The 27,245-nt window shown below is 42.0% G+C and overlaps 2 protein-coding genes across 8 annotated transcripts in view; one reads left to right on the forward strand and one right to left on the reverse strand.

Annotated features, from left to right (window-relative positions):
* The first annotated feature begins 4,494 nt into the window (after positions 1–4,494).
* LOC124050744 (probable ribonuclease ZC3H12D) lies at positions 4,495–14,905 on the forward strand. The gene is made up of 6 exons (XM_046373549.1): positions 4,495–4,641; positions 5,860–6,266; positions 9,569–9,708; positions 11,834–12,068; positions 12,169–12,275; positions 13,551–14,905. The coding sequence occupies exons 2-6, from the start codon at positions 5,968–5,970 to the stop codon at positions 14,477–14,479; spliced, it is 1,710 nt and encodes a 569-aa protein (XP_046229505.1). The 5' UTR covers positions 4,495–4,641; positions 5,860–5,967; the 3' UTR covers positions 14,480–14,905.
* A 1,147-nt stretch (positions 14,906–16,052) lies between these two features.
* tab2 (TGF-beta activated kinase 1 (MAP3K7) binding protein 2) overlaps positions 16,053–27,245 on the reverse strand; it is a 36,456-nt gene continuing 25,263 nt past the window's right edge. For 3 of the 7 annotated variants that reach the window (XM_046372577.1, XM_046372580.1, XM_046372579.1), the window contains 7 exons: positions 26,723–26,913; positions 24,520–26,206; positions 21,884–22,044; positions 20,801–20,894; positions 19,961–20,056; positions 18,585–18,665; positions 16,053–18,204 (listed from right to left, as the gene is read on the reverse strand). In XM_046372577.1, the coding sequence (XP_046228533.1) occupies positions 18,065–18,204; positions 18,585–18,665; positions 19,961–20,056; positions 20,801–20,894; positions 21,884–22,044; positions 24,520–26,206; positions 26,723–26,824 (2,361 nt within the window). In that variant the 5' untranslated portion in view covers positions 26,825–26,913 and the 3' untranslated portion in view covers positions 16,053–18,064. The remainder of the gene's footprint in view (positions 18,205–18,584; positions 18,666–19,960; positions 20,057–20,800; positions 20,895–21,883; positions 22,045–24,519; positions 26,207–26,722; positions 26,914–27,245) is intronic. The other 4 variants (XM_046372578.1, XM_046372581.1, XM_046372583.1 and 1 more) reach the window with 4 other exon arrangements.

A 27,245-nucleotide genomic window follows, 5' to 3' on the forward strand; every position in this document is an offset into this window, starting at 1 on the left:
AATGGAAATAGGTCTTCCGGAGTGAATCTGAATCAGCTTCAGAGGGAGTGTGCAAGAACTGAAAGGTGACAGCAGTATGGAAAAAAAGGGTTGCACAGCTTCACTCCCCCAGGTGGAACCACTGCAAGAGACTTCCCCAGCCGCCTACGCCGAGGGCACACCTTTTAACTTATGTAAAGTCACAGTATACCGACACATCTGGATGGGCTGCTTGAAAATGAAAAACTAGTGGAGTGATAAAGTTTACCAGGCCATGGTGTTTACCCCTTTTTTCCTCTGACGTTAGACCTGTAAAAGAAATACGAAGCACTAAAGATTCAAGTAATACTTTCAGTTTTTTTGAAACTGTGTTAGGGTGTTTCACAAGCTTCAAACTTCTCATCAGAGGATTTACTCTTGTTTTTCTCAGCATTGCTTTCTGCTTGTTTTTCTCTCTTACTCGTGTCATCAGGATGTTAACATAAGAAAAGGAAGAATGTTAAATGAAGTGGTAGGTTCTCATACACACCTGTCAGTTCAAATTCCTAACATAGACAGGGTCACGCACATGTACTTTGAGTTGCACCATGCTTTCAGTTATACTGTGCAAATACATACGTGTGTGTGTATGAGTCACAGGTCAGTTATGTTTTCTCTCGCTTTGTCTACTGGAATGTCTGCAGTACATCAGTTGATGTCCTTTTGAATGAAACATTGGAATTTTACGTCAGGATTTGTTTCTGGTCTATCTGAAACATCTGCAAGATGAAAAGATTTACATTAGTATGTTGTATTTGTAAATAAACCACTGTTGGTTTCTACTAAGCACAAAATGAAACTGAAATTATTCACACACATTCAGCAGGCTTCACATCTTACACTACGTTTGGATAAATCACATTTTAACTAGAAAAGACAAAACTTTCCGTGCTCACTTGCACTGAGAAATAGTTACTGCGAGCGGGTTCGTTCATGATAGGTTAGTCGTATTCTTTATTATTCATAAAATTCAGTGAAAGCTGAAGTAACTCTTACTTCCTGACTACTATTCCTAAATTAAGTGTGGAAAATAGTATTTAATAGGCATACTCACACAATCCTCTTTTTCTCTTTTGTTGCTTCACAAGGCCGGGAATTGTATGTTGCGCAACATTTCCTGGAAAACCTTTTCCAAGGAATGTTGCGCAACATACAATCTTGCTTTGCTGTCTCTATAAGCCTGAATAGATCTTTTAGTGCTTTTGATAACACGCTGAGATGAACAGTATATGTACAGCAGTGGGGTCTCACCTCTTCTCTTCTACCATAATGACACCACTGCCCTCACTCACACTGTCTCCACATCAGCAGTGTGTATTTCCAGTGAAAAGCAGGTGCTGCTTGGAAATACACAGCCAGCTGAAGGCGTACACAGGCCCCCATGTGAACAAGCCCAGAAAAACTATGGAGGAAAGTCATGGTCGTACAACCTGCGCATTAGTTACAAAGCAAATTATCCATTACATTATCTGCTCTGCCTCTTCCTTATTTCACACACAGTGTAAATATAGCAAAAGATATGATTTTAAGGAACTAAAATCATCATGTTACACTTTTGTGTCTCAGCAGCTGATTCTTTTAACAAACCCTGCATTGTTTTAAGTCAAGGAGTGTTTTGACCTCCTCACCATGAGACTTGTATAGTGGTCAGTATTGAAAAAAAAAAAAAAAAAATCCAGATACTTCATTGAAGTAAAACAGGCATGCCCACACTACCATATTTTGTTTAGCAAGTCAGCGTAGTCTTTGAAGATGTTCATTAAAATACATTACATTTAACACTATGTTAAATACTCTTAAGAATTCACATGAATGAAAATGGTCACATTAAAATGTAAAATTTCACTGTCAAGTTATGTTCATATATTGCCGCACGCATCACGACACATCATCATGTAGAGACAAACGTTAACTGGCTACCGTTGCCAACGCCAGGTGCCAGTGGTAGATAATACACCGCTTTTTCAAATGAAAACGTGCCCCAGCTGAAACGTCAGTGTGTTATGAGGAAACATGAGCAGTACGATACATTAGGATCCATAATGGAAGGCGGTGTCTTGAATGCCCTAAATTCCTGTACAGTTTACTTTTCTTCCTGTTTTGTCATGTGATGGTACATGTTTACCAGGTTAACTATCATATAGCCTCTTAGCATGCTTTTGTAAGCAACATTTACTTATTACTGAACACAAAGTAGGGTTGGGGTAAATGAGAAACCTTGCAAATTCATTAGTGCTACGCATGTGACAGTTCAAGGTCCTAATGCTGGCGGGGCTTGAGGTAGTCAGTTCAAACAGGAGATACAAGTGAATGAAGTGAACACAAATGTTTACCTCGACAGAAGATGCGTGATGATTAAGTCTTGACATCTGATGGGCTTGGATTTAGTGGGGACATTTTCTTATCAAGGACTATCTGCATTGAGCAGCAGTGTGTGACTGTCTTTCAGCCCTGCGATTGACTGGCGACCAGTCCAGGGTGGATGGATAGATAGATACTTTATTGATCCCAAGGGAAATTCAAGCACCCGTAGCCCGTTACAGCAGTGTAGGTTAGTCAAAAGAGAGCAAACAAACAACCAAACAAGGCCTAACTGTTAGTGGGAGAAATAGACTAAACATATACTAAATAAACTAAATATACTCCTCACCTCTCGCCCGTGGTCAGCTGGGATAGGCTCCCGCTCCCCCCGTGACCCTGTACGGATGAAACGGTATAGAAAACGGATGGATGGATGATCTCAGCCAGTGAGAACAACTGATATTTCAATGAACAGGCCCAGACTATGACAGCAGGAAACTATGACATGAGAAATGAATAACAGCTTAGAAGGATGGAAAAGAATTGTCTTCCTAACTGAACTTGTGTAATGCCTGTACAGACAGTGTTTCTGGCAGAATCAAAATGGTGGACACCAAGGGGCCATCATTAAAAATTTCTGTTCTTCACCTGAGAAGAAACTTTTCACATTATAAATTGGTCATTTTCATTTTTTAGATCAGATTCAAGTTATTTTTTATTAAACATATGAGTATATTTCCCCGCACCGCCACTTTATTTCCTTGTTCTGTCATATCGGTCTTTCCCTTGTCCTTGCAGAAGAGACTGTACTGTACCTGTCGTTAATTGTCAGCTCATGTTGTACCTGTACAGAAGTCTAAATGAAAAAGATTGCAATCAGCAGTCCTGCCCCTCCCTCTCTCCCTCAGACACAGACACAGACACACACACACACACACTCACTTACTCACACACATTGATAGCCCATTGGTTGAATTTTTTCTTCTTTTTTTTTTGGCATGTCGAATATCCTGGTTAGATAGAGAGCAAACATTAGAAATAAATGCTGTTTCATTGTGACTGTTACTTTTCCTGTCTCTGGCATTATTGATTTTCTCTCCCAGTTTCTTCCTCTTCCTTATCCTCACGTTGTCATCGTGATGTTATTGACCTGATTCCTTCTTCCTTTGCAGACAAATAGGTTCCTTTTTTCAAAGGTATCAAAGAAAAAAAGGGTGTGTGTGGAGATCCACAGCTGTGTGAACACACTGTCAGCACAGCCTGAGCACTTTGACCGCTGCAGTTCTCAGAATAAGAGGCACTTCAGGAAAGTGTATCCCAGTTTGTCAGTTTCTGGTTTCACATTACACTTAATAATAAAGACAATAACGTGAAATCATCTAAATAACAGCACAATTGAGGATATTACCCTGCACCCGTGTGAAAATGAATCTTAACTCACTTGAAAAACTCAAACCGATCCAGGTCAGCTATTTTTAGTTGTAGCCCGTCTGACAGCCTTGTCTTTGTTCAACTGACAGACAGAGATCATAGCTTACACGTTGTTGTTGTTTACATGCTGCCAAGACTAAAATGTCACCGTGTGGTTGTGAACATCAGTGTCATTGCTGATATCACGTGTTTTTATGTCACTTGTCCGAAGCTGGACGTTGGCATGGATAATGAACATCTGAAAAATGGTGAGCAGTGTCACTCCAAAAATTGACACACAAAACAAATTGATACTATTGTCTTTGACGGCTATCTGCATATTGACACCGAATATCTGAAAATATTTCAAATTTAAATTTTTATTATTTTGTAATGATGGAAAGGTTTGGTATTACACCATTAAGGCACACTTAAAGGAATATGTGGATATTTTTGCTGCAGAACACAAATGAGCATATCTGTTTTGTTTTGGTTTTTTCCTTTAACCATTAATCCAACACACTTATTTAATGTTGCAAACTCAGAGATACATTTACTGTGGAGAACATAATTCATTTTAAATAACTTTACTTCCTGGTGCTCTACGTTGGATTTGTCACAACCCTTCAGTCAGCATTTCGAGATAATTCCCTCAGACTCCCAGGACAACGCTGAATGCAGATGAGGAAGTTGTGATCACATATTCAGAGTGTGTTCTCTTCCTTGCTGGTCAGAGAGAATTTTTTTTTTTTTTTCTCAGCAGTGATAGTCACTTCCTCCTATGAGTAATAAGAACAGCTTGACACAGGCAGGTCTGCTTCTCAGAGCGACTGACTGACTGACTGAGAGCAGTTCACACTCAAGAGAGACAGCAAGAGAGACTCATGCATCGATCTACCATTTGTTGAATGTGTAAGTACGGACGACTCGAGTCATGTGACAGTGTAGCTCCGCTGTTTGTGTTAAATGTGAACTGTGAGAGTCAGCCGTTTTGTCTTGCTCAGGCTTGTCATGTTTCAGGTTGCGAGAGGCAAGTAGGGTCAAATTGTCTGCTTATGTGAGCACAGCATTACCAAGAACAAAGGTTGCTGGAGTTTGAACATGTGAAGAAAGCAGGCAGGGATAATCATACTCTTTATTTTCAGAGAGAAAATCAGTGTGAGGGCCTGTGTTGTATGTCAACTCAGCAGAGAAGGATGTGGTTTGGTGCAGGTTGTAGCAAGTCTGTGCAGAGCCGAGCCCCTCGTAGAGGATGTCTCTAATCAAAATATTTTTGAGCCAAGTGCTGCTGGCCTGTTTGATGGTGTATTGTTTCAGATAACATATTTGTTTGTTAAGACGTTTGTAGAACAAGGAAGTCCTGATGAGGTTTACGTCACACCTTTGGTTTTTTTTTCCCCATACCTCAAATGTTTGGTTGACATATCAAATGTTAGTGGAGGCTACTTCATCTGTCTTGTATGTCAAGGATCAAAAAGGCTACGTGAAGAAAAATGCATCCAAGTATGACAGCTATGTTAAGCCTGTAAACAAGACGGCAGTTCAGTTCATTACGCTCCTTCTCGGCTGCTGTTACAGTGGTTTTGTTTTCATTGTTTGTGGTGTAACACCTTGTTCAAGTTTTGTACTGCTTTGTGGGAGGAAGAGTGAAAGACGTGGGCCGGGTTATTCAACAGTCTTCATCCTCATATGCATCAGTGTGATCTCTCTTGAAGTTAAGGGGATTTCCGTACAGAGCTATAAAACATGTTTGGCGTGGGGTGAGGCGAGTCACTTTCACATCAGTTCCATTCATGTTTGTTTTGGTAACTGACCCCAGTGACAGTGGAGGTAAAATTAGACTAAGATCGGTGCAGACCCTCTGCTTCCTCTCTTAGTGCGTCTGCATGTGTGTGTGAGAGGGAGAGAGAGGGGCTTTCTTAACCAGCCTGACGTCAGCTAGTGTTAGTGCTTGCGCTGGCAGTCATAAGTCTGTGGTAACCAGAGCAGATTCCATCAGCCAGCACCAAACCACAGTCAATTCGTGCAAAACCCCCTGTGAGACCGCAGCTGTGCTTCCTGTGTTTATAGTGACAGAGGCTGGTCTGTCCCTTTCTCCCTTTGACACCTGTCATTTGTTTTGAAACACAGGCCTTTGCCGTGGAGACACCGACGAATGAGAATAAGGAGGCGAGGAGGATTCCTCACTCAGAGAAGACAGAGCAGAGGCAACACACGAATTCTGAATCAGCATCGACAATGGACCACCAGCAGCAGCATGCCAAAGTGGAGCGATTTCTAAAATTGGGATATTCTCACAGTGACATCCTGAGGGTACTGGAGAGCCTCCACCATGATGCCCAGACCAACGACATCCTGGAGGAGCTGATAAAGACCTGCCACACTCGCACTTACATAAACAAAAGTGTCCCAAACAGTCCCAAGCTGGTGGCGAGAGGCTGCAGTCCGAATCCTGGTCAACCCAAACCTGCTTCAGACAGAGAGCCAGTTGCTGCTTTCAGACCAGTGGTTATAGATGGAAGCAATGTGGCCATGAGGTGAGTCATCTTAGTACATTTATCATCTAGAAAACTAAATTATTATCATATCTCAGTGTGCATATGTTTATATCCAGCTACAGTGGTGGGAGATTGACTCATAGTATATTCAGCAAAATATACTTGAGGTATCAAAAGTAGGCAGAACAGGCAGAATGGTACATTGCAGAGTGGTATATTGTGATATTGCATTACATATTGCTGGTGCCATAAGCAGAATTTTAATTTAAATTGCCTTAAATCCTGCGTTAATTTAATGTATATGAATATATCACATTTGTTATTTGCCAGACAAATGTAGTAGAGTCAAGTATATACCTCAGAAAGGAAGAATAAAGTGTCATTGAATGGACAAAGTCAAGTAAAGTTGATGTACCTCAAATATAGTATGTATGAACAGCACTTCGGTTCCTGTTTGTATACAGCATATCTATTTGTATCAAATCTTGTTTCACTTCACAGATTTGATCACACCACACTTCCTCTTTAAGCATGTGGTAAAGTAAAAACACGTGTGCCAATATTTTTCCCTTTATGCTCACTCAGTTCAAGATTATGTGATCCCTGAAAGGAAAAGTGTTGCCACCTTTCTCACATTTTCAGATCAGTTTCAAGCTGTTTACCATAGGTGACACTTGTATCTTGCTCTATTTGCAACATAAAGGAAGTGGAGTTGTGGAAATGAAGTGGAACATCATCTGATCCCATGGTTGCCAATTTTACTTGACCTAAATTGGGTAACAAGGAAATGCTGGGCCAAAATTTGTTCATACAAATAACAAAGTAGGTGGATCACGCAGTACAAAGTCATAAAAGAAAACAAAAGAGAGATCTTTTCACAACACATATTCCTGTAAAGACATGAAGCAGAACAAGGAAGAAGGCTAAAATATTAACTGTCACACCTTTATTTCCATGTGGGGTATTGTGACTATAGTTCAGCCCCAAGCATGAAATCCCAGAGGCTAAAATCTGTTTCCCTGTACTCCTGTCAAGGTGCTGTTAGCTTTCAATCTGAGCTTTTTCACCTGAATAATCCCCATGTCCAATCTCATTCACTCCCACTACCGACCATGAGTGTAGCCGGTTATTAAAAGCGCACTACAGTGATTTAGTGTTGCATTTTCATGAAGTAGGGAGACCTGTGAGCGACAGATTAAAAAAAGAACGGTCGCAGTCGAAGTAGCAGAAGTCGAGATGATCTGACTAGTGTGACTCAAACTGCAAAAACGCTTCTCATAATGCAGCTTAACATTATCTTTTGTTAGACCCTCCCTGCTCGGTAAGCACCCACGTCTCCCCAACCCGCCACCCCCAAGAATGTAACGGAAGCTTTCCCAGCCCAAACCAAGATTACTCAGACAATCTTACTTCAGTAATTTGAATCCAGAGCCACAGAAAACATTAAGCAACTGGCTTAACGTGCACGACACTGACTTTGACATCTAGGTTTTTTCAGTTTTAGAAACAAAAAAATGAATAAGAGCATAGAATTTGAAGCAAGTTGCGAGCTTAAAGGTAAAATCTAAAATAAATATTTCTCCTTTTACCTGTAGTACAGTTTATCCATCGAGACTGTTGTTTTTCAAATACACTTTTCAGAGTTTTGAGCACCACAAGTGAAGTGCCATCTAGCTCCATTATGTTCAAGAGAAGGCAGGCATCTCCACAGCTGATACCTCCAAAACAACTTCTCTTTTCCAGAAATCATGACCCAGTTTCTTAAGACAATCCACAGACTTTGTTGTGACTGTTTTCATGCACAAACTTTCTTCCCATATCACCATGCGGAGCGTTTGCTCATTGACAAGAAACCAGCTAACTGGTCTGTCTCCAGTACGAGCCTCTCATCCACGAGTAGACACCCATTCCGTTCTGCACATACAGTGATAAACCCGCTGTACACCACCACTGTACACCACCACCACTGTACACCACCACTGTACACCACCACCACTGTACACCACCACTGTACACCACCTACTCGTCAGCAAACTGCAGACAAACACAGGCAGCAGTGAAAAGAGCTAAAGAAACAGATATTTTCCCCAGGACATTGTGGAGACCAAAAGAGGAGTAAAATACTTCACTACACTGTCAGGTTTCAACATGCATAAATACTACTGAATACAAATGTTGCTCTGTGTCCACTGGATATCTATATATATATTAAATCACTTGCTAACATGTTAGCCATCACAACCAAATAATCATATGTCAGTATATACACTGTACAAGCAGCAAAAAGCTTCTAGTCGACATTACACGGCTTTGCATAACAGTCTCCCGAATGAGTATTTTTGCATTTGCATTTTCACATTTTAAATAAAATGTAATTCTAATAATGTCAGTTTCTTTCTGAATACAGTAGAGTTATTTCCCCATGATAGCTTGTTTCCATTATGTCACTGCTTCTTACATGTGTCTCTGCTGCTTTCGTTAGCCACTTTGGGAGTTGTTTAACTAAAGGACACGTTCAGACAGTGAAATATACAAGCCTGTGATAAGCCAGCTCCAAGCACACTTGATGTGTAACTCTCTGCTAGAATTTATTGTATTTAATTTATCTACAGGCTGTAAGTGTAAATTATCAACCTTATCAGCGGCTATCATTCAAAGTAAACTTTATGACGTAATATATAAAGATATACAAGATATAAAAAGACATACAGAAGACTCATGGGTTCTGACTAACTGTATCACATGCAAGTCTAATGTCTTTGGAAGCTCTTTTATGCAAAGTGTCTCACCACTTCCTGCTCATAGAAAGAAGGGAAACCCCCATGCGCATGCGCCTATGTGCACACACATGCAGTCTTTACTTTTTCCTCCAGCAAAAATGTTCCAGTTTATGATCTTGTCATATAAAGAAAAATGTGTAAAACTGCTACTATTAAAACTAATCTAATCCTCAGAATGTAATATTTTAAAATGCACTTGAAACAACCTCAGTGAGGTGAAGTTATGGTCAGGGTTTGGATTTGTTGATTGTCTTTTTTTTTTTTCACGATGATTGTCTTTTTTGTGTGTGAAACCTGAATCTGACAGCGAAAAAAAAAAACAACCTTCAGATTTTTCAGTTTAAGAATTAATAAGGTCGTCACTGAGACAAAGTGCATGTGAACAGTGAACAACTCTGTGTCAAATTAGTCATCTCTGTGCTTTTGCAATTTCATTTTGCAATGCTTTAGAGAACTCTGAACACGTTGTGACACTTCCTGAAAAACAGAGAAGAGATGCGTGTGTGGAAACACAAAAGAAGAAGTCTTTTTTTTCTAACCCTGGTTTCTGTGTCTTTGTAGCCATGGCGATAAGAAGGTGTTTTCATGCCAGGGCATCCAGCTGGCAGTGAACTGGTTCTGGGACAAAGGGTTGCGGGACATCACCGTGTTCATTCCCCTGTGGAGGAAGGAGCAGCCACGACCTGAGGCACTCATTACAGGTAAGACCACCCCAATGAGCTGAGATGCTCATTCTCATTGTGAGGACTTCCATGTTATTTTTGTTCTTGGGTTTGTGTGAACACTTTTGAGACTCAAGTCACAAGTCTGACCTCACCCAATGGTGATGTTAATTGTGATGGTGTTACAACACGGCCACAGGTGGTTTACAGACAATTATTAATGTAGCAGCGACTGTGGCCTTTGTGTGACTGATCAGGATAAACTGGAATTTAAACCTCATTTAAGGATAAACCTTAAGAGCAGAGCCACATTTTACATGCCAACTTCGTTATAAGGGCTTGTCATGCCGTTTTTAGCTTCAGTACAGGGTGTCACAGGCTCACAAATAAAATCTGTAAATGCCAGAAGGTGAGTCATAACCATCTATCATACGTCACGCTGGAGCCATCAGGTGCTTTCGAGGAACCTGATTATCAATTACAAGGTGCTCTGAGAGTGATCTCCATCTTGCTGCTTTGGCCAACACATCACTGATGTCACTTCAATTTTAAAGCTGCCTTGATAATACTTGGGGCCATTTGGGGGCAGTATAACAAGCCTATGAAGTTGTTACAGCTGTTGACGAACAAAAAAATTATTTACACCTTCACCTGATACAATGCCACATTCAGAGTTGTGTCCACCTGTTGCATGTATGTTCAATAACCACTTTCCGTTTTGCTCTGTTTTTATTCGCATTAGTTACTTTGAAAAATATCTGGCTCTTTGGCTGCAAAATTACTTATTTTTACCAGCTTGCCACTAGCTTTGTTCTCTGCTGTTTGGTGTTGGGCAGGTAACACACAATGGGTTTATCATAGCTTTTCCCCTGAAGTTGTAGGAAAGATTAATGGAAGCAGAGTTTGTGGACTGTACAACAAAAACAGCAAACTAAAATAGGCTTAAAATCTCTGCAGAGCTGACGGAAACTGCAGTCGGCTGATAATTCTCTGTCAAAACAATCAGCCCCCTGCAACATGACTCTCAGTGATGCATAGTTAACACAATGAATATTGATCAGTACAGCTTTACTTCTGCAGACACATCTCTTTAGAATTACACCCTTACTTTCCATAGTTTTGTAATTGACCCAACAAATAAATCATATCAGTTGTCCACTAGCTTGAGGGTACCATCAAACGTAGGGAGTTATGCCAAGACAGTACAAATTACCACTGAGGATTTTCTAACATTCCATTTTAATGTAAGAAAATATCAGTTGATTGTAACATGCATAAACAGGACGTTAGTTTCCACAGAAAAACCTGCTTGATGATGCGTTTTACAGTTATAGCAATGAAACCACTTGAAAAAAAGTGAAAAAAACAGTAGAAGTCACAACGCTGGGTGTTTTTCATATAGCATGTTGAGACAGCGCTGGCATGAGCTGGAAATTACTAGTCACCAAAATGTGCCATCCCTCTGTCCTGGCTGTTACCTTCACCCTGTTTGGCAGCCTGACCCTTCATGCAGAGAGGCTGTGGCCAGCTTGGATTTACAGTGGATTCCAATAGAGTCCAATAGGTTTAATGTTGTTTCACCGCAAAAAACAAAAAACAAAAATCACACTGCCTGCGAAAACAATGAGGAAGTGCGACCGCGGAAACTGAAATCCAAGATATTGTTCATGTTGGATCATGTTAGCTAAAAACAGATTCATTTGGACTACAAAGCGCAGCTTACTTGCATCAGCGTCTGCTTACTGGCAATGACATGCTCTCTTGTCATTTGAAATGTAATGCTCGCTTTAATAGCTAAAGACAAACAGACTTTTCTTTTAATGCACAAAAATAAGGACTAAAACTCAATAACCCCATAAAACCTTATAAAAGCACAAAAATGAGGCATTTTAAAAAGATTGCACCCCCCCACACACACACACACAAATTTCTTGGAAACATAAAAAAAAACAAAAAAAACATTCAAATTCACATAAAATTTAAAAAATAAATAAATAAATAAATGAATCACACTCTTAGAATAGTGGAATAACATTAGATGAAACATACTGACAACAAGACATATTTTTGTAGTTTTTTTCCCTGTTGCTATGCCTTATAATAAACCTTGATAAATGATAAAATACACTGATAAATCACCACTGTTCTCATGTGGATTTGGCAGATCAACATATTCTGCATGAGCTGGAGAGGAGGAAGATCCTGGTATACACGCCATCCCGCTGTGTAAACGGTAAGAGGGTGGTGTGCTACGATGACCGGTACATCGTCAAGCTGGCCTTTGACTCCGATGGCATCATCGTGTCCAACGACAACTACCGTGACCTGCAGACAGAGAGTCCCCAGTGGAAAAAGTTCATAGAGGAGAGGCTGCTGATGTACACCTTCGCTAATGACAAGTAAGACTCATGGTAGCTTTAGGTCATCATACACAGACAACATGCAGGAGCCTCAACATCTCAACTGCTGGATCTTAACTGTGCTTGTGTTCTGGTGCAGGTTCATGCCCCCGGATGATCCTCTGGGTAGAAATGGCCCCCCCATTGATGATTTTCTTCGCAAAAAGCCATGGACCCCAGACAACAAGCTGCAACACTGTCCTTACGGTTGGTTTACATTTCTGTTTCACCCAGCAACAACAGAACTGCTCAGGTTACACTTCCTTGTACTCCCCTGGGGGATTAAAACAGCAGCAACAACAAAACAAGCCAGCTGAAGGAAAATGAAGTGTGTAGTCAACAAGTGGGTCTGTGACAAGTCTGTTTGATAGTCTCTACTGCTTATTTATATTACAAAGTAGCAAGAAACACCTTAGAACCGTTATGTTTAATGGCCAGATGTATTGATAAAAATACACACACAACCATATGCATACTGGTATTTATAGGCAATGAAACATTGTGGCATTGATGTGAAGCGACCACAAACAATATAGTAAGCGGATGGAACTTCTTGGTCTGAAAAATGGAGCCAATGCAGAAGTGACTTAAACCTAAATTCTTTTTAATGACCACAAGCGAGCAACTCCGCTGGTTTTAAGGAAAAGCTTATGAGAAAATGACCCTCCTATTACCTCAGTAATCAGCTTTCTAACGCATTTACCGTTTCAGTCACTAGTTTCAAGTCTTAATGAATCCAGCATGACGTTCCTTTTGTAAATTATGGTTCCATTTAGAGTAAAACAGACAATAAAACAGGATATACTCTAGGGTGTGTCTACCATGTGATTGACAAGTCGCTACCAAACAAGTAACAAATCGGGTTCTTAGTCAGATCCAATCAAAGGTAGTAGTCCAGAAAACCAGTGGGTGATGTCACCATGCCTCTGCCCCTTATTCTTATTTATTACAGTATATGGAAGCAACTAAAATCAGGCCAAACAGGCAAATGCTTATAGTTTAGATTCAGTCCAGGTTCCATCCATAATTTCGGACGTAGACAGACAACTGTGAACCAGAAAATTAAAGTAAATGCTATTTGACACCAGTGCAACTTGTAAGAAGGAGAGCGTTGAATGTCACCACAGCTTTGACTATAGCCACCTGGTACCTCTATCAGATATGACAGACATGTTAGAGTACACTGCACAAGTTTAGGAATAGCTTCACTACAACCCTCAGCTTCAGCAGCAGCCACTCATCATAATGTCAAATCAAAATGTCATCATTTTCATATGTATGTTTGGAATGTAAACCAGAAAATATTGAATTTATTGATATGAAAAGTCAGCCATTAGGATACAAGGTGTGGGAAAAGGTACTACATTGTGAGCCAATACATCTAGAAGATGTTGAGATGTTTCACTGGATATGTGAAAACTTTGATGTATGTTTATGGCTGAGGAGCCCATAAATAACATCGGCTTTCTTTCTTTCTTTCAGGAAAGAAGTGTACCTATGGAGTCAAGTGCAAGTTTTACCACCCAGAACGGAACAACCAATCACAGCTCTCGGTGGCCGATGAACTGAGGGCGCTGAGTGACAGAGCCAAGAACTTCTCACCCAAACCGAGCATGCAGGACACATACTACTGTCCTGCTGGGTATCAGCCAGAGCACAGATACACTTCATCCACCCCCCCGCCTCTCAGCATAGACGATCAGTCCCACAGGGCTTCACCCATTGAGCACTTCATCTATCAGAGAGAAACCAGCAGCCCAAGGAGCCAATCTAACACAAGTCTCCACCACTGCCCCAGCCTGGATGTGGACGAGGCCTTCAGCTCCATGGAGAGCTCCTTGTCTAGGCTCTACATCCAAGATCTGCCCTGCAACACAGAGTTCCCTTCTCACAGCTACAGTAGCGGGGTGGCTAGCTACAGCCTGAGCCATGACGACTACTCCCTGTCAGGGTCATTCGGTGGGAACCACCAGAGGCCATGCATGGGCAGAGGAGGTTACTTCCCTCATCAAAACAGTCCAGTGACTTGTGAACACATGTGCAGCCAGTGCAGGTGTGGTCAGAGGCAGACCATGATGCCCCCCCACCACTATACAGCATGGAGTTCCTGTCCAGCTCTGCCTCCACATAATGGGGAGTATCCTGGCCAGTTTCCAGAAAAGTACTTCAAACAGCCTCATCGCATACAGAGCCAAAGCTTACCAAGAGACCCATGGGCACAGGTCTGCCTTTCTAATGGCGGGAACAGGGGCCCATCCAGCGAACACAAGAATGCCCTCAGGAGCCAGCTGAGCACCCTCTTCCCTAAGAGCATGGTGGAGCAAGTAATGAATGCTTACCCACACATCTCAGAAATGTCCGAACTGATCCCACTCATCCAGAGCCACAGAACCAACCACATTTCCTTCTAGATTAGAAAGACTCTTTTCTTCTTACTCAAATTGAGCCCACATTGAAGTTCTCATCTAAATGAAAATGGAAACAAAAAGAAAATGTATATTTTTCTTGTAATGACTGTGGGAAAACTATCACTTTTACTTGAACATATTCCAGGTGTACCTTGTATTTTAAGCATTAAGAAATGATTCAATCTGAGAAAATCTTAAAAGTGTAGCAGACTTAAGATTATGTGAATTTAAAAGTGCAATGCACTATGCGCCATACATGCTACTTATTGTAGCACTGACAAACATTAAATCAAAGCAGCATGTGTTGTTTTCTCATGTTGCCTCAAAGTGAGGAACTCTATTACCCTATTCTGGACTTCTGTAAAGAATGTCACTGAGCTGTTTTTGATATGAATTTTAGTGGCTTGTGAAATAAAAGCACAAAATTTATTCTGGATTTTTGTCTATGATGAACATATGAAACCATCATTGTAGGTGGGTAAGGTAAATCTTGAAGATATTTTATCATGGACTGCTGCTACACTGCTCTCTGGTGGTGTTGTCAAAGACACAGCAGGTATTTTTCATCAGTTATCAAGGCCAAGGGTGGCACGGTGGTGCAGTGGTTAGCACTGTCGCCTCATAGCAAGAGGGTTCCAGGTTTGAATCCTGGTCTGGGCCCGGGATGTGGAGTTTGCATGTTCTCCCTGTGCCTGCAGGGAGAACATGCAAACTCTGCATGGGTTTTCTCCAGGTACTCCGGCTTCCTCCCACAATACCAAAAACATGCACATCAGATTAATTGGCTACTCTACATTGCCCCTAGGGGTGTGTGTATGGTTGCCCCTAGGGGTGTGTGTATGGTTGTCTGTCTTGTCAGCCCTGCAATTGACTGGTGACCAGTCCAAAGTGTAATCCACCTCTTACCTGCTGAGAGGTTTGAGCACTTTTCAGTAATACGCTGGTCATAATAGTGTTAGGCTGTTGTCGGAAGTCACTTGTATTGCTTTTGAAATCAACTTATAACTCATAAGAGCAAGAATATGTTCTATGTTCTTTCAGGTGTCACAAAGTCTAGCTTTACATCAGTAGGGCAGCCCACTCCTTCAGTACTCTAGTTAAAGCTTTCAGGTGTTACTGTAATGCCCAGGTTGATGCCTCCCATCACTCAACTACCAGACACAAATGGTTATCAGTGCAAAACCTCCAGCAGGTCAGCAGCAGTATGACACCATGTGACAGGTTCTTGGTTTCACATTCAGCAGATATTTTTCATAAAAGACATGTTGCCTTGCCATAACAGGAAAAGTACAGGTGTAATTAATAATGAAACTATTCTAAGTGTCCCAGTGAGCCAGTACTCACAATACCAGAGTTCTGCAGTGGAATGTACCCGTATGTACGAATGTACCGTTTTAATTATTAGTTCCAGCTGCAGTTTTCCTGCTATGACGTAGCAAAAATGTTTGTGTGAAAGTTCAGCCTAACCAGACTTTCCAAAGGAAACGTGAAGCTGGAGGAACTGGTCTATGCTGAAACCTCTGTTGGTCTCTTCTGCCACCTAGTGGTTTAAAACACAGAAGACAAACCAAACAAATCAGAATAGATTTTTTTTTATTATTTTTACAAATAACTTATCTGTTACAAAGACAGTTTTCCCAGCTAAAATCCAAAAAAACACTTTAGATATCCAAATTATTTTTTTTCCATTTAATAAAACATGAATAAACTGCCTCTTCACACCAAGGTGCAGGTAAAGCTGAAAATTGGTTTTGTTGGGTTGGAGAAAGGAAAAAAAAAGTATGGTGCAAGTGCTTCAGAGACAATAATTCATCTTCTACTTTTAAATGGGTTTAAACAATTCTAGGAATTTGGTTTAAAAAAAATGGCACTCAGATGTGACAGGATAGATTATCAATACAAATTCAATAGTTCTAAAGGCACTGATGCAAGGCAACATTTCACAAATGTGGAAAAAAACAAAGTTAACTACTCCACAGTTAAGGTAAGTTAATGACAATAAGTAAACTTTAGAAACACCCTCATAAATAGAAGCTTAGGAGGATGAAATGAGCCAAATACAAAATAAGAGTATACAAAGTGGACAGTCATGTTGTGCTTACATTTTGCCTTGTCTGCTTCCAAGATGTTATGGGACCCATATGAATATTTCTACATCACAGAAACAAACATATTCACTTTGATACCTCACAAAAACCCAATTCAGGTGCAGAGCAACATGGAAAAGCCAATCAGCTGTTCCAGGATCTGCAGTAACCTCCTGATTGTACTGAAAAACGAGTGTCTCTTTGCACTGAGGTGTAGTTGTCCCCAAACATTAAACCTACATTCCAGTTGTCAGATAAGATGGCAGTTTGTAATTTTGATTTTTGACCCCTTTCCCCCTTCCATTCCCCAACAGTCCCAACATATTTGGCGTTCCTGGAGAGGGGAGGGGAAAAACAAAAAAAACAAAAAAAACAAACAAAAAAAAACAAAAAAAAACAAAAGGCTCCTCCATCGCCTTCCACTCTGCTGCATCTGCAGATCGTACACAGGAAACTCAGCAATTACACAAGCGATGAACGGACTGGGCAAATGTAGCTTCATGACTGTAAGGGTTTTTACTGCTCTGCTCCTGTCCTTCTGCAAGGCTTCAACTCTCACAGAAATCAAGTAAAAAGCTTAAAAAAGGGAAGGATGGTGCTTATTTGTTTGAAAGAGGGAAACAAAACAAGACAAAAAAGGTAATAAAGTCTATAAAGCTATACTTACAGGAAATACAAGTGATTCATAGTGTGAGGAAGAAGGCTTTTAAGGCACATTCTAAAATTATGTACAGTAAAAAGCTCAAAAGGACAGTTTCTGCCTCCGTGTACTGTACACAAAGCATGCAACTCAGTTTCTGTTTTTTCATTAACTCGTGACTCTAGAGCCAGACAAGGAATATTGAACAGGCGGGAGGTGGCGGGACAAGAGACATGTTTGTGTGGCAGTGACACTACCAGTTCCCCCTTTGACATCCTCTAGAAACAGCAAACAAACTTTAAAGTCCAACATTAGTCTGTTAGTTTTCCCTTCAGATGGAGAGCAGTGGCTGAACACAGTTCCTAATTCCCCAGGTCATGCCACCGCAGAGGAAGAAAAACAAAATGATTCAATCAGCAAAAGGCACATTGGCACCTGTATTGTGTGTGTGTGTGTGTGTGTGTGTGTATGTATGTGTGTATGTACGTGTATGTGTGCCATCACACTGCAGGGCCACACTGTAATACTGTAAGTGGGAGCAGCGAGGTATCCCCAGGGGTAAAGTGTCACCCGTAGACCCACGCTATCCAAGTCTCTAAGGTGAGGTATCATCCGTCTCTGCCAGCCTTTATGTAAAAACACATGCTGTAAACACTATCCAGTCAAGCCTTCAGTGGACAGCATTCTACAAACCTTAGAGAGGAGAGGAAAAAACAAAAAAATCAAGGAAAACAGGCCACATGATGCACTACAACCCATCTTGAGTTTTCATACAACGAGGGGTAAACGAAACGAAGGCCCTTTTCTATTCTCGTCCTGTTGAAGACAGGTGTGCAGGCGGCGCGTTGCAGCCTTGTTGGCTCAGAAGTGCCGCGGGAACTCGCACTGTTCACAGCGGTTGAGGGCGGGGTGGTTGAGGAAGGTGCAGGCGGTGCAGCTCCACTGCGTCCCCTCGTCCTCCTCCTGGTCTACGGTGGGCTTCGCAATCTTACTGCCCGAGTCTGGAGAGGAAAAGGATGAGGTTGGAGCAAGTTTATCCATCAAGCCATGAAGACATCAAAACTGTTTACATATGTGGCTGTGCAGAAGTGAACGCTTCTGTATCAGCGTGTTTAAATGCACTGCAGTCATGTGACCATTGCCCATTCTAATGTAAATACAACCTGGAGTCAGTTTTGTGGTTGCTGGCTCCTCAAAAGTGTTTCTAAAAGCTTTCTGAGTCAGTGTATGAACAGGGAACTTAGTCTAAACATGGAGACTATCATTACTACAGACTACATAAAACACTTTCAAATGAAGATATAAATCTAATAAACAAAAAACACAGTTGATGACAAAGGGACGGAGAATGAAAGATGAGAAGAGGCACAGAAATACCAACCAAGCGGGAGAGGAAGGGAAGGACCAGAAGAGGGCTCCATCATGAGCTCAGAGGTCACATTATATCTACATCCTCTCCTGTCTGGTATGATGGAACCAGGCAGACAGCAAGGGATGGGTGAATGGTTGGATGAGACGAGGAGGGATGAATTGATGAAAGAAGTTTACAGAGCAGGTGGTGGAGGTGGAGGGGAGAAAAGGGCAGAAATGAAGATATCAGTAATGAGTCTGCCAGCCAGTCATAAACATTATCCTGGGCTGATTTGCAATGGCTGACTACGTGTAAATCAGGACACAAGCAGGACAATCTGAGATGAAATTAGGTGCGGTGGTTCAATGTGTTTTTCGCAGCTTGTCTAACTTAATTATTATCTAGTGTATAAGAGTGACTTTCTGAGATAAATTTGATCAAATGTTAAGATGTCCACTACAGTCACAAAACCCTGTCAACGTAATTTTTTAAAGACTCTGGTAGCGGCCTTCAGTGGTCAACATCGGTGAAGCTGCAACGATTAGTTGTTAACTGATTAGTCAATTTAATAAAAATGAATTTCCACCTATTTTTTTATACTTATGTGCAATGAAATAATCAGTCTGTCTACTGTTTACCAACAGATGTTGGTCCTCTTACGTTTATTTATTTACTTATTTATTCATTTTTATGACTTGATCTGTGATGTGTCATTGTGTCTGTTTTTGCTGTCGTTCTAATCTTCCTTGCTGCTGTGACACAGTAAATTTCTCCATTGTGGGACTAATAAAGAATCACCCTATCTTGAATGAATCAATGAAATGCTTTGCGACACTGACTGGTTCCAGCTTCCTAACCATAAGGATTTGCTGCTTTTCTTTGTCGTTTAACATAGTAAATGAAGAGCCTTTGGATTTTGAACTGTTAGTTGGACAAAGGAAGCAGTTGAAGACATCACTTTGGGCTCTGAGAAATTTCTATGGGCATCAACATTTAGAAGACCCCTGATAAAATCATAAATAGCCTGTTATGTCCAAATTGAGAGCATTTTAGTAAACACAGTTTGTGGCAGAAAATCTAAACATGCTACACAACTGACAGTCCTTTAGGGAAGTACAGCCTGAAAACATGAAAAGACAAAATACAAGGAATGAATGAATGAAGGAAAAGCAGACATTACAAATTGTAACTGAATACTGACCATATGCCTGACTTACCACAGACCTCAGCACGTAAGGAAATAAATGGAAGAAATATGCAAATTCTATCAGTAGGATTATTACAGGGTGCAATACTAATGTAAGTACATCCAATACAAAAAGTCAAAGAAAATAAATGGAAGGGATGTGTTCACTGAAATCAGGAATGCCCAGACATCATGACCATGCAACCTTTTCTAAACTTACCAAAAGATAAAGTACCTTTGGGTTTGGGTGGAACAGGACCAAGAAATCCAATGTTGTCATAAAAGTTATGGATTACACTGGGATTAAAGTGTGGTCCTGCAAACACATGGAACAAGAGGAGAACCACAGGTTTACTTCCTATTACATGTATTTACATGTATTTCCCAATACATTTCTCAAGTCAACCGCAAGAGTAAGAGCACTCCACACATTACAAACACCACAGTGATGCAAATGTATGGCAGGAGAGACCGCCAGCAGGAAGCATAGTTTTTCACAACAAGGCAAAAACATGTTTAGAACAGATGATAAAAGCACGTGAATGTCATACATCCACAAGTTTAGTTTCATCAGGCTGGTGTCCATAAACAAAACTTAGAGCTGAAATGAAATTGTACTGTGATATGATAGCTGTGACTTGGCTTCATCGTTGATAACGTGTGACATAAATCCTGAATAAAACCAGGTCTGTGACTTTTAAGTGAGTGAGAGGTAATATTCATTCGCATGTGTGCCTTCCTTCACCTGTGCCAAAACAGCTGGTCGGTGGCTCGACCCGTAACAGCAGTGGAGTGCTGCCAGGGGGCCAATAAATCCCTTGTTACCAAGCAGTAGCAGGATGCAATTCAGGAAGAGCTGGTAGTTAACAGCACAATGGCACCAACCAGACTGCATGCGTCCAGAGGATGTGAGCAGGCCTGAGCGACAGCTGCACACCCTGGATCAACATGTGACCTTCCTCACTCAATGACTTACTGTTCTGTTGGCTTTATTATCACACAGCACAGTTTAAATACCTGTAAATATTGAATATAAGATATCAAAGACACAGAGTCATACCTTTTGTTTGAAGGAGATCAATCTCTTTGGTGAGGCAGTCAATGTCGATCTGCAGTAACCTGTTTTTGGACCGCAACTGTGTCATTTCCTCAATCTGTAAAGAAAGTGAGACAGGCAGGGATGAGCCAGTGAGACATGGACAGCAGGTTAGATGTGGTGGAGCAGATCTGTCAGTGTGTCAGCTGCTCCACTCTCCAGAGCTGGCTCCTCACAGTAAACAACACTGAGTCAAGGAGCTACTGAGCTCAGCAACACTGGCCAATTAACCTCACGCAGCCACTTCCCCCTCTGTTGACTCAAACTGTAAAAGCTGACAAAAAGAGCTGACTCAACAGAAAGCTAAGAGCAGGACTTCATCTGAACCTGAGACATTTCAACAAACTCACAGCTGCAAAACTAACAAAAACATGATGCTGTTTAGAAAGTAAATATGAAAAGATTCACTTTGGACACTCATTATCACCATTTTAGCATTTTCTCTGAACTTGGAGGAGAGCTGCAGAACGAACTGTGAAGTGAATCAGACATAAACTTTGTGCTCTGTAAGTCTGAAAATATGGAACCATATCAGCCAAATCATAAACAGACCCTGTAATCAACATAGTTTCTGGGTGTAGGAGCACTCCTGTGCCATGAGTTGGAACCAAGAATGGCAATGTGACCCACATCATTTTGTTTTGTCTGTCAGTAATAACAAGAAAAACATTTGTCTGCAGTTAAGATGACTCCTAATCACATGTCTCTCTGTTAAACTGCTAATCAAATCATACTGAACTTGGTTTTTATACTGATCGATCTGCCAATAAAAGATGTTAGCTGGGGTTCCTTGCCATTTTCCATTTCAAACTTCTCGACATTCTGGCTGGTGTTAGCTGTCAAACACAGTTATATCACTCTATAGCTGACGATCACTATTCTCAATAAATATCACAGTTTGGTAAATTGGAATTGGACTGCAGGGGTATCAGGGGTCTAGTGGTGGAGTCCCATAAGACATAACCACAGTGTACCCCTCTATCTCCCTTCATGTTCCTTGACAGAGTTCAAGCTGATGGAGGAGTGGTCAAAATAAATTAAGATTACAGAAGGAATCTGCGAGGCCGAGTTTGATCTCTCCAGCCGTCTCCTGGTCAGGTCATTCTCCATCTCGTTGACCTCTTCTTTTAGCTTCTCCAGCTTCTTCTTCTTCAGCTCCAGCTCGTGCCACAGCCTCTCCATGCGGGCCTTCTGATGGACCAACAACGCTGGACAACACACACATAGACAGTACAGTCAGCACATGTCTCCTCCGTGCTACATTCATTCTCTGGTAAACTTAACTGAAAAATGATCGATTCAACACGATAAACCACCAAAGAAAGAAATTCAAAGAATTATATTGGGAAACTCCCTGTAACTAAAAACTACAGACCAAAACAAGAAGTGCTGATAACCCCTTCAAAGTAAATCCAGTATACTTTACTGACAGATGGCAGATGCACCGGAGGCTGATCTCTGCATTGACCAGTCAAACCAGTTTTGAGAATAATTGTACATAAAAACCACTCTGTGTAAGGAGAAACCAGGGAGCCACACCAGATTCCTTTCTGCTGTTCGTTTGCTTGCGTTTCATCACCTTTTGAGGGAATACGAAGAAATCAGATTCATCTGGGCCAGCAGACTGCTGCAGGCAAACTCTGTCGCAGCGTTTAATCCAGAACCTTAACTGTGCTCCAGTCACTACAGCATGTTTCCCATAATTCATGATAGTTCCTGCATCTGTTGACAGGTTGGAACACCTCCTACACACACACATATTCAATGATAAACAACTCTCACACCACTTCACAAATTATAGGAAGACCACGTGTCCTGTGACAAAAAAAAGATCATACTTTTGCTCTCCTGTCAAAATGTCCTCAGGCTAAGCTCCTGCTTGTTTCATGCAAGTCAAACAGTGGGAGAACGGCAGCTAAATGTTCCAAATGTCAATGTGAATGTGGTGTTGTCCTACAGCCCAACACTTGTAAGCATAAATACAAACTGAACATGAAAAAAAAGTACAATTACATGTACTGATTGTATAAAGGTGGTGTTGTCTATATGCTGTGCTATGCTGGCAACATATTTTACATGTATAACTTGGTTTGGTCATGTACTTCTGTGCTTTAAAGTGATTATAATTCAGCTATAATGAAGGCCAATGCGTCATCATTTTTATTCACTGTGGATAAAAGTCTTTGTGTCTGACTCTTGGATCCACTATTCAAGAGCCACAAGATCCAGATTTAGCATTTGAATTTCGTCTGAACTATCCACCAAATTCAGCCGAGGTGACAAATAGGTCATGCAGTTCCAGAATAACACTTCATTTATATATGCAACGCCTACTTTTAATTGTTTTTTGAGATTCAGGAACTTTGGGAGGCGATGAGCAGCATTATTATCCAAAGGTTCACTGAATGATCTAGTAAGCACAGGGCTAAATGAGTTCGTTTTCAAAAGGCCGTGCAATGTTACCAAGTCACTAAACCCACGATAACAAACATGTAAAAACAAATACATGAGTTCAAAAACATAGAATGTTCAGCTGAATCAAGAAGGCTCAAGTGTTTTGGCACCAGGTGTGAAGTCGTCTATTTGGTTAAATCAAATAACACTGAAGTCTGTTATTTGAAAGAGGTCTTCACCTGCCAGTCTGAACCAGGTCTTCAACAACGTTATGTAATTACAATAATGTTATTCTGATACAAAATAGTAACAGCTGTTGTGGTGTGAACGGTGACTGGTGAACACATTTCTGTTCAACAGTTAGGCGGCGACAAGTGCGTCACTGTCAGGTACAGCTTTGAACGCGACTCAGCTCGTGTTAATAAGGCAGATAAAGTAGGAGGAAACTGGGAGGTGAGGGTCAGCGGCAGAGGCAACATGTCCACTGTGAAGCCCCTCTTGGAGGTAGTCACCAGCAGTGCAGGAGCCACAGCCGGTGACTCACATGTAATACAGTGAAAAGTCCAAAAAAGGAAACAGCAGTGTGCTCTGTCAAGTTTGACTCACACCACAGAATGGGCCAGTCTCAGGGGTCGTCAGAGCAAACACAACGTTCGGTGTGGAGGACTCATTCCGCCGTCATCGCACCGACCCTCACTGAGCGAGTCACCCCTGCTTTTATCCACTTCATGGACAGCAGTTCCTCTACACCGACTGAACATTAATGACAGCATGTATACTCAGGCTGGTTCAACAATTACACTCTAGTCAAGATTATTGAATTTAAAAAAAAAAAAAAAAAAAAAAAAACAGTCTACTTTAAAATAAAACTACATTGCTGGCATAGAGCATTTTAAAAAGTATGTGAACCTTCAGGATCATTGTCAGAGTTGGTCTTAACACTGTCCTTTTTGTCTGTGCTTTTGAGCTTCTTGAGATTTGCTGAACAGCCAATACACATCTCTAATAAGATATTAGAGGCCTACTTGATGGAGGACGCAGAGTTGATCTGTGTCAACAGCTTCAAGACGCTACTTTGCAATGACAGCTATAATGTATTATTTATTTATTTATAATGTAGAGTATTTTTATTTTCACTTATTTATGTTTTCTGTTGATTAACTTGTGAATTCTTAAATCTTTCTAGGTGATTTATTTATTCGTGTTTCTGATGAATTTCTTACACGTCTTTCTAAGAGGGCATAAAGACTGAGATGTTGATCAAAGTGATGACACTCAGTATTGCTCACCTTGTGTGTATGCTGCATCATCAGAGCCCATGCTGAGTCTGCGAGGCTCACTCGGCCTCTCCCTGTGTGGCGACAGCGGGTCTGAGAGATGGAGGGGGTCTGGCTCCACAAAGTGGTGGTCTGACGGTAGGCTGAGGAGGTTGTTGGGCTCAAAAGTAGGGGATACGACTCCGGGGGACACAGCTGGGGGCTTATTGGGGGACACTGTGATTTTAAAAGTGTATTTGGTGTTGGGCTGAGTCACCACCACACGTGGGGAAGAAGCAGTGCCTCCCCCTCCCACAGAGGCACGGGACTTAGGCGGATGGTGATGAATGTAGGCGGGGCCCATGCTTACTTGGCCCCCCATGTTCCTGGCTCCCGAGGGCCCCTGCAAGGGAGGGTTGGCTGAGATGTAGACCGTGGGAGGGTTCCTACCTCCACTGTCATCAGTGGAGGCGTTGGCAGAAATGTAAAACTTTGGTTGGGAGCGGGAGCCGGCTGAGGCCACGACGGCCTCCTCAGAAGGAGTGGTAGCAGCAGTAGGTGGGCTGGCAGCGATGTAAACAGTGGGCTGGCTGCGGCTTAGACATGGGCCTCCAATGGAGAGAGGAGTGGTGGGCACAGTCACCCCACCAGCAGAAGAGGAGGAAGAGGAAGGGCAGGAGGAGGAGGTGGAAGAAGACCGGGGTCCACTGCTTGTCCGCAGCACCGCTGTTGTGGTTGTAGAGTTGCTCCTCTGAGGAGATTCAAGTTTGATCTCTATCTGATTCTTCCGTGGGCCAGTGGAGATGTTCTGGATGTTGTACTGACTGATGGTAGACAGGGAGGTGGGCATGACAGAGGAGGAGGAAGAAGAAGAAGAGCACGAGGAGACACCAGAGGAAGAGGCCTGGCTTCCAGTGGGAAGAAAGGAGGGCGCCTGGGGATTTGTGGGGGAGCTGATTGGCATGTAGACATGAGAGGTCTGGTGGCCCTGGGTCTGGTGCTGTGAGGTATGTGAGGAGGTGTGCTGAGGGCTGGACCAGGAGCCGGAGGAAGGGTGCGAGATCTGGTAGATCTGCTGCTGGGGCTGGGAAGTGGGGCTGTACTGGGCCCTGCCTCCCTGCTGCTGGTTCTGCCGGGTCGTACCAGACTGGCTAACGTAGGGCCTGATGTAGATGGAGTTACCCTGTGGACTGCTGAGGCCCGACTGTGGCCCGCCATGTATGTGCAAAGAAGTGGGGGTGTTGCGGCCTGTCTGGATATTAGGGGCTAGCGTCACGGTGATGGGGTTGAAGCGTGGTGCCTGCTGGGCACCCATACTCGTTCCTTTGACACCTAAAGGGTAAAGTCCAAGGTGCTGTGGAGGCTGCGGTTTGCGTGTGGGCTCCATCCCACCAAATACATTGATGCTGGAGGGTACCTGCACCGGGGCTGACTGGGGCTCCTGCTGAAAGAAGTCACTGTTGGGAGCCTGGCCTGTCTGGAGGGGCCCGTCACTCAGGCTGTGGGCCAGAGTCCGACTGCCATTCATTCTCAGGCCGTCCCGAACTGGGGCCACATGCACATTCTGAGACTGCAGGCCCAGGTTCAGCTGGGTCATGTGATTTGGAAGCCTGGTGAAGGTAGGGTTGTCAGAAAAGCTGAGGTTTCCTTCTTCACTGTACAGGTAGCCCGGACTGACCTGGGACAAGTATTCACAGCAGGCGTCTAAATTGTTGTTGTTCTGAAGGGAACAGAAAAAACAAATTTTTCAATTTATCATCCTAAATCAACGAATCAGGTGAGAATCCTAAAAGGTGGAAAGACAAAGACACTTACATTCATATCTGCTTAAATCTGTTTCTTATACCCTATCATCAAATCAAAACAGGGATACGGTTTAAGCAAAAATAGTTAGCTACATTTGTGCCCTTACACACATATTTAACAACCAAAAATCTTATGACAATATATTAAAGAGGCAATATATTGTCATAAATGAAGAAGTAAGTAAGTAAAAGAAGTAATCATCAATTTACAGTTTGCATCATTTTTCAAGCAACATTTGCTGGGTCCAGCTTCTTAAATGAAAGGATCTGCTACTTTTATTTGTTATTTCTGATAGCAATTTGAAGAGGAGTTCCAGGAAATTGTGATGAGAATTTTTCACAACTGGCTGATATTTTATAGACTAAATGGTTAATGATTAATAATGGTCAGTGGTAGCTCTACAAGATATTTGCTCTTTGGTTTTGCTCACCTGCAGAACACACTGGGAGACAACACCCTCTGGTACTTCTGGGAACTTCTGGCGCAGGTCATGCAAAACCTGAATGTCAATCTGGTGGCTTCCCTGGGCCATTCGTATGCTGCCAGGTCAGGACTGTTTGTTCTGTTCAGCACACTGGTGCATCAGTCGTGGCAGCAAACCACCTTCATCTTGAACATCTTCTGAAATGAAATAAAGAGGAAAGAAAACGGTAAACATCTAATAAAAAGAAGAAGAAGAGAGGAATCTCATCTCATCTGCTTATCAGGGTCCATGTTGTGGGAAATCTCCATATAGTTACATAAGCTGGAGAAGTCTCTATTGCAATTCTACAAAGCATCAATCAGGCATTTGAAGTTTGATTATTCCTATGGGCTTCCAAATCAAAATTTCAGTTGAGGGTGGGGAGTAAATCTGCTGTCTGCAAGAATCATTGTTTTATTTCTGACACTACAGCACAAAGACAGACCTGCAGGGCTATGTACTGTGCTTGCATCTGACTGTCCCAAAACTA

Source organism: Scatophagus argus, chromosome 19, assembly GCF_020382885.2.
Source record: "Scatophagus argus isolate fScaArg1 chromosome 19, fScaArg1.pri, whole genome shotgun sequence".
Classification (NCBI taxonomy): Eukaryota; Metazoa; Chordata; class Actinopteri; family Scatophagidae; genus Scatophagus; species Scatophagus argus.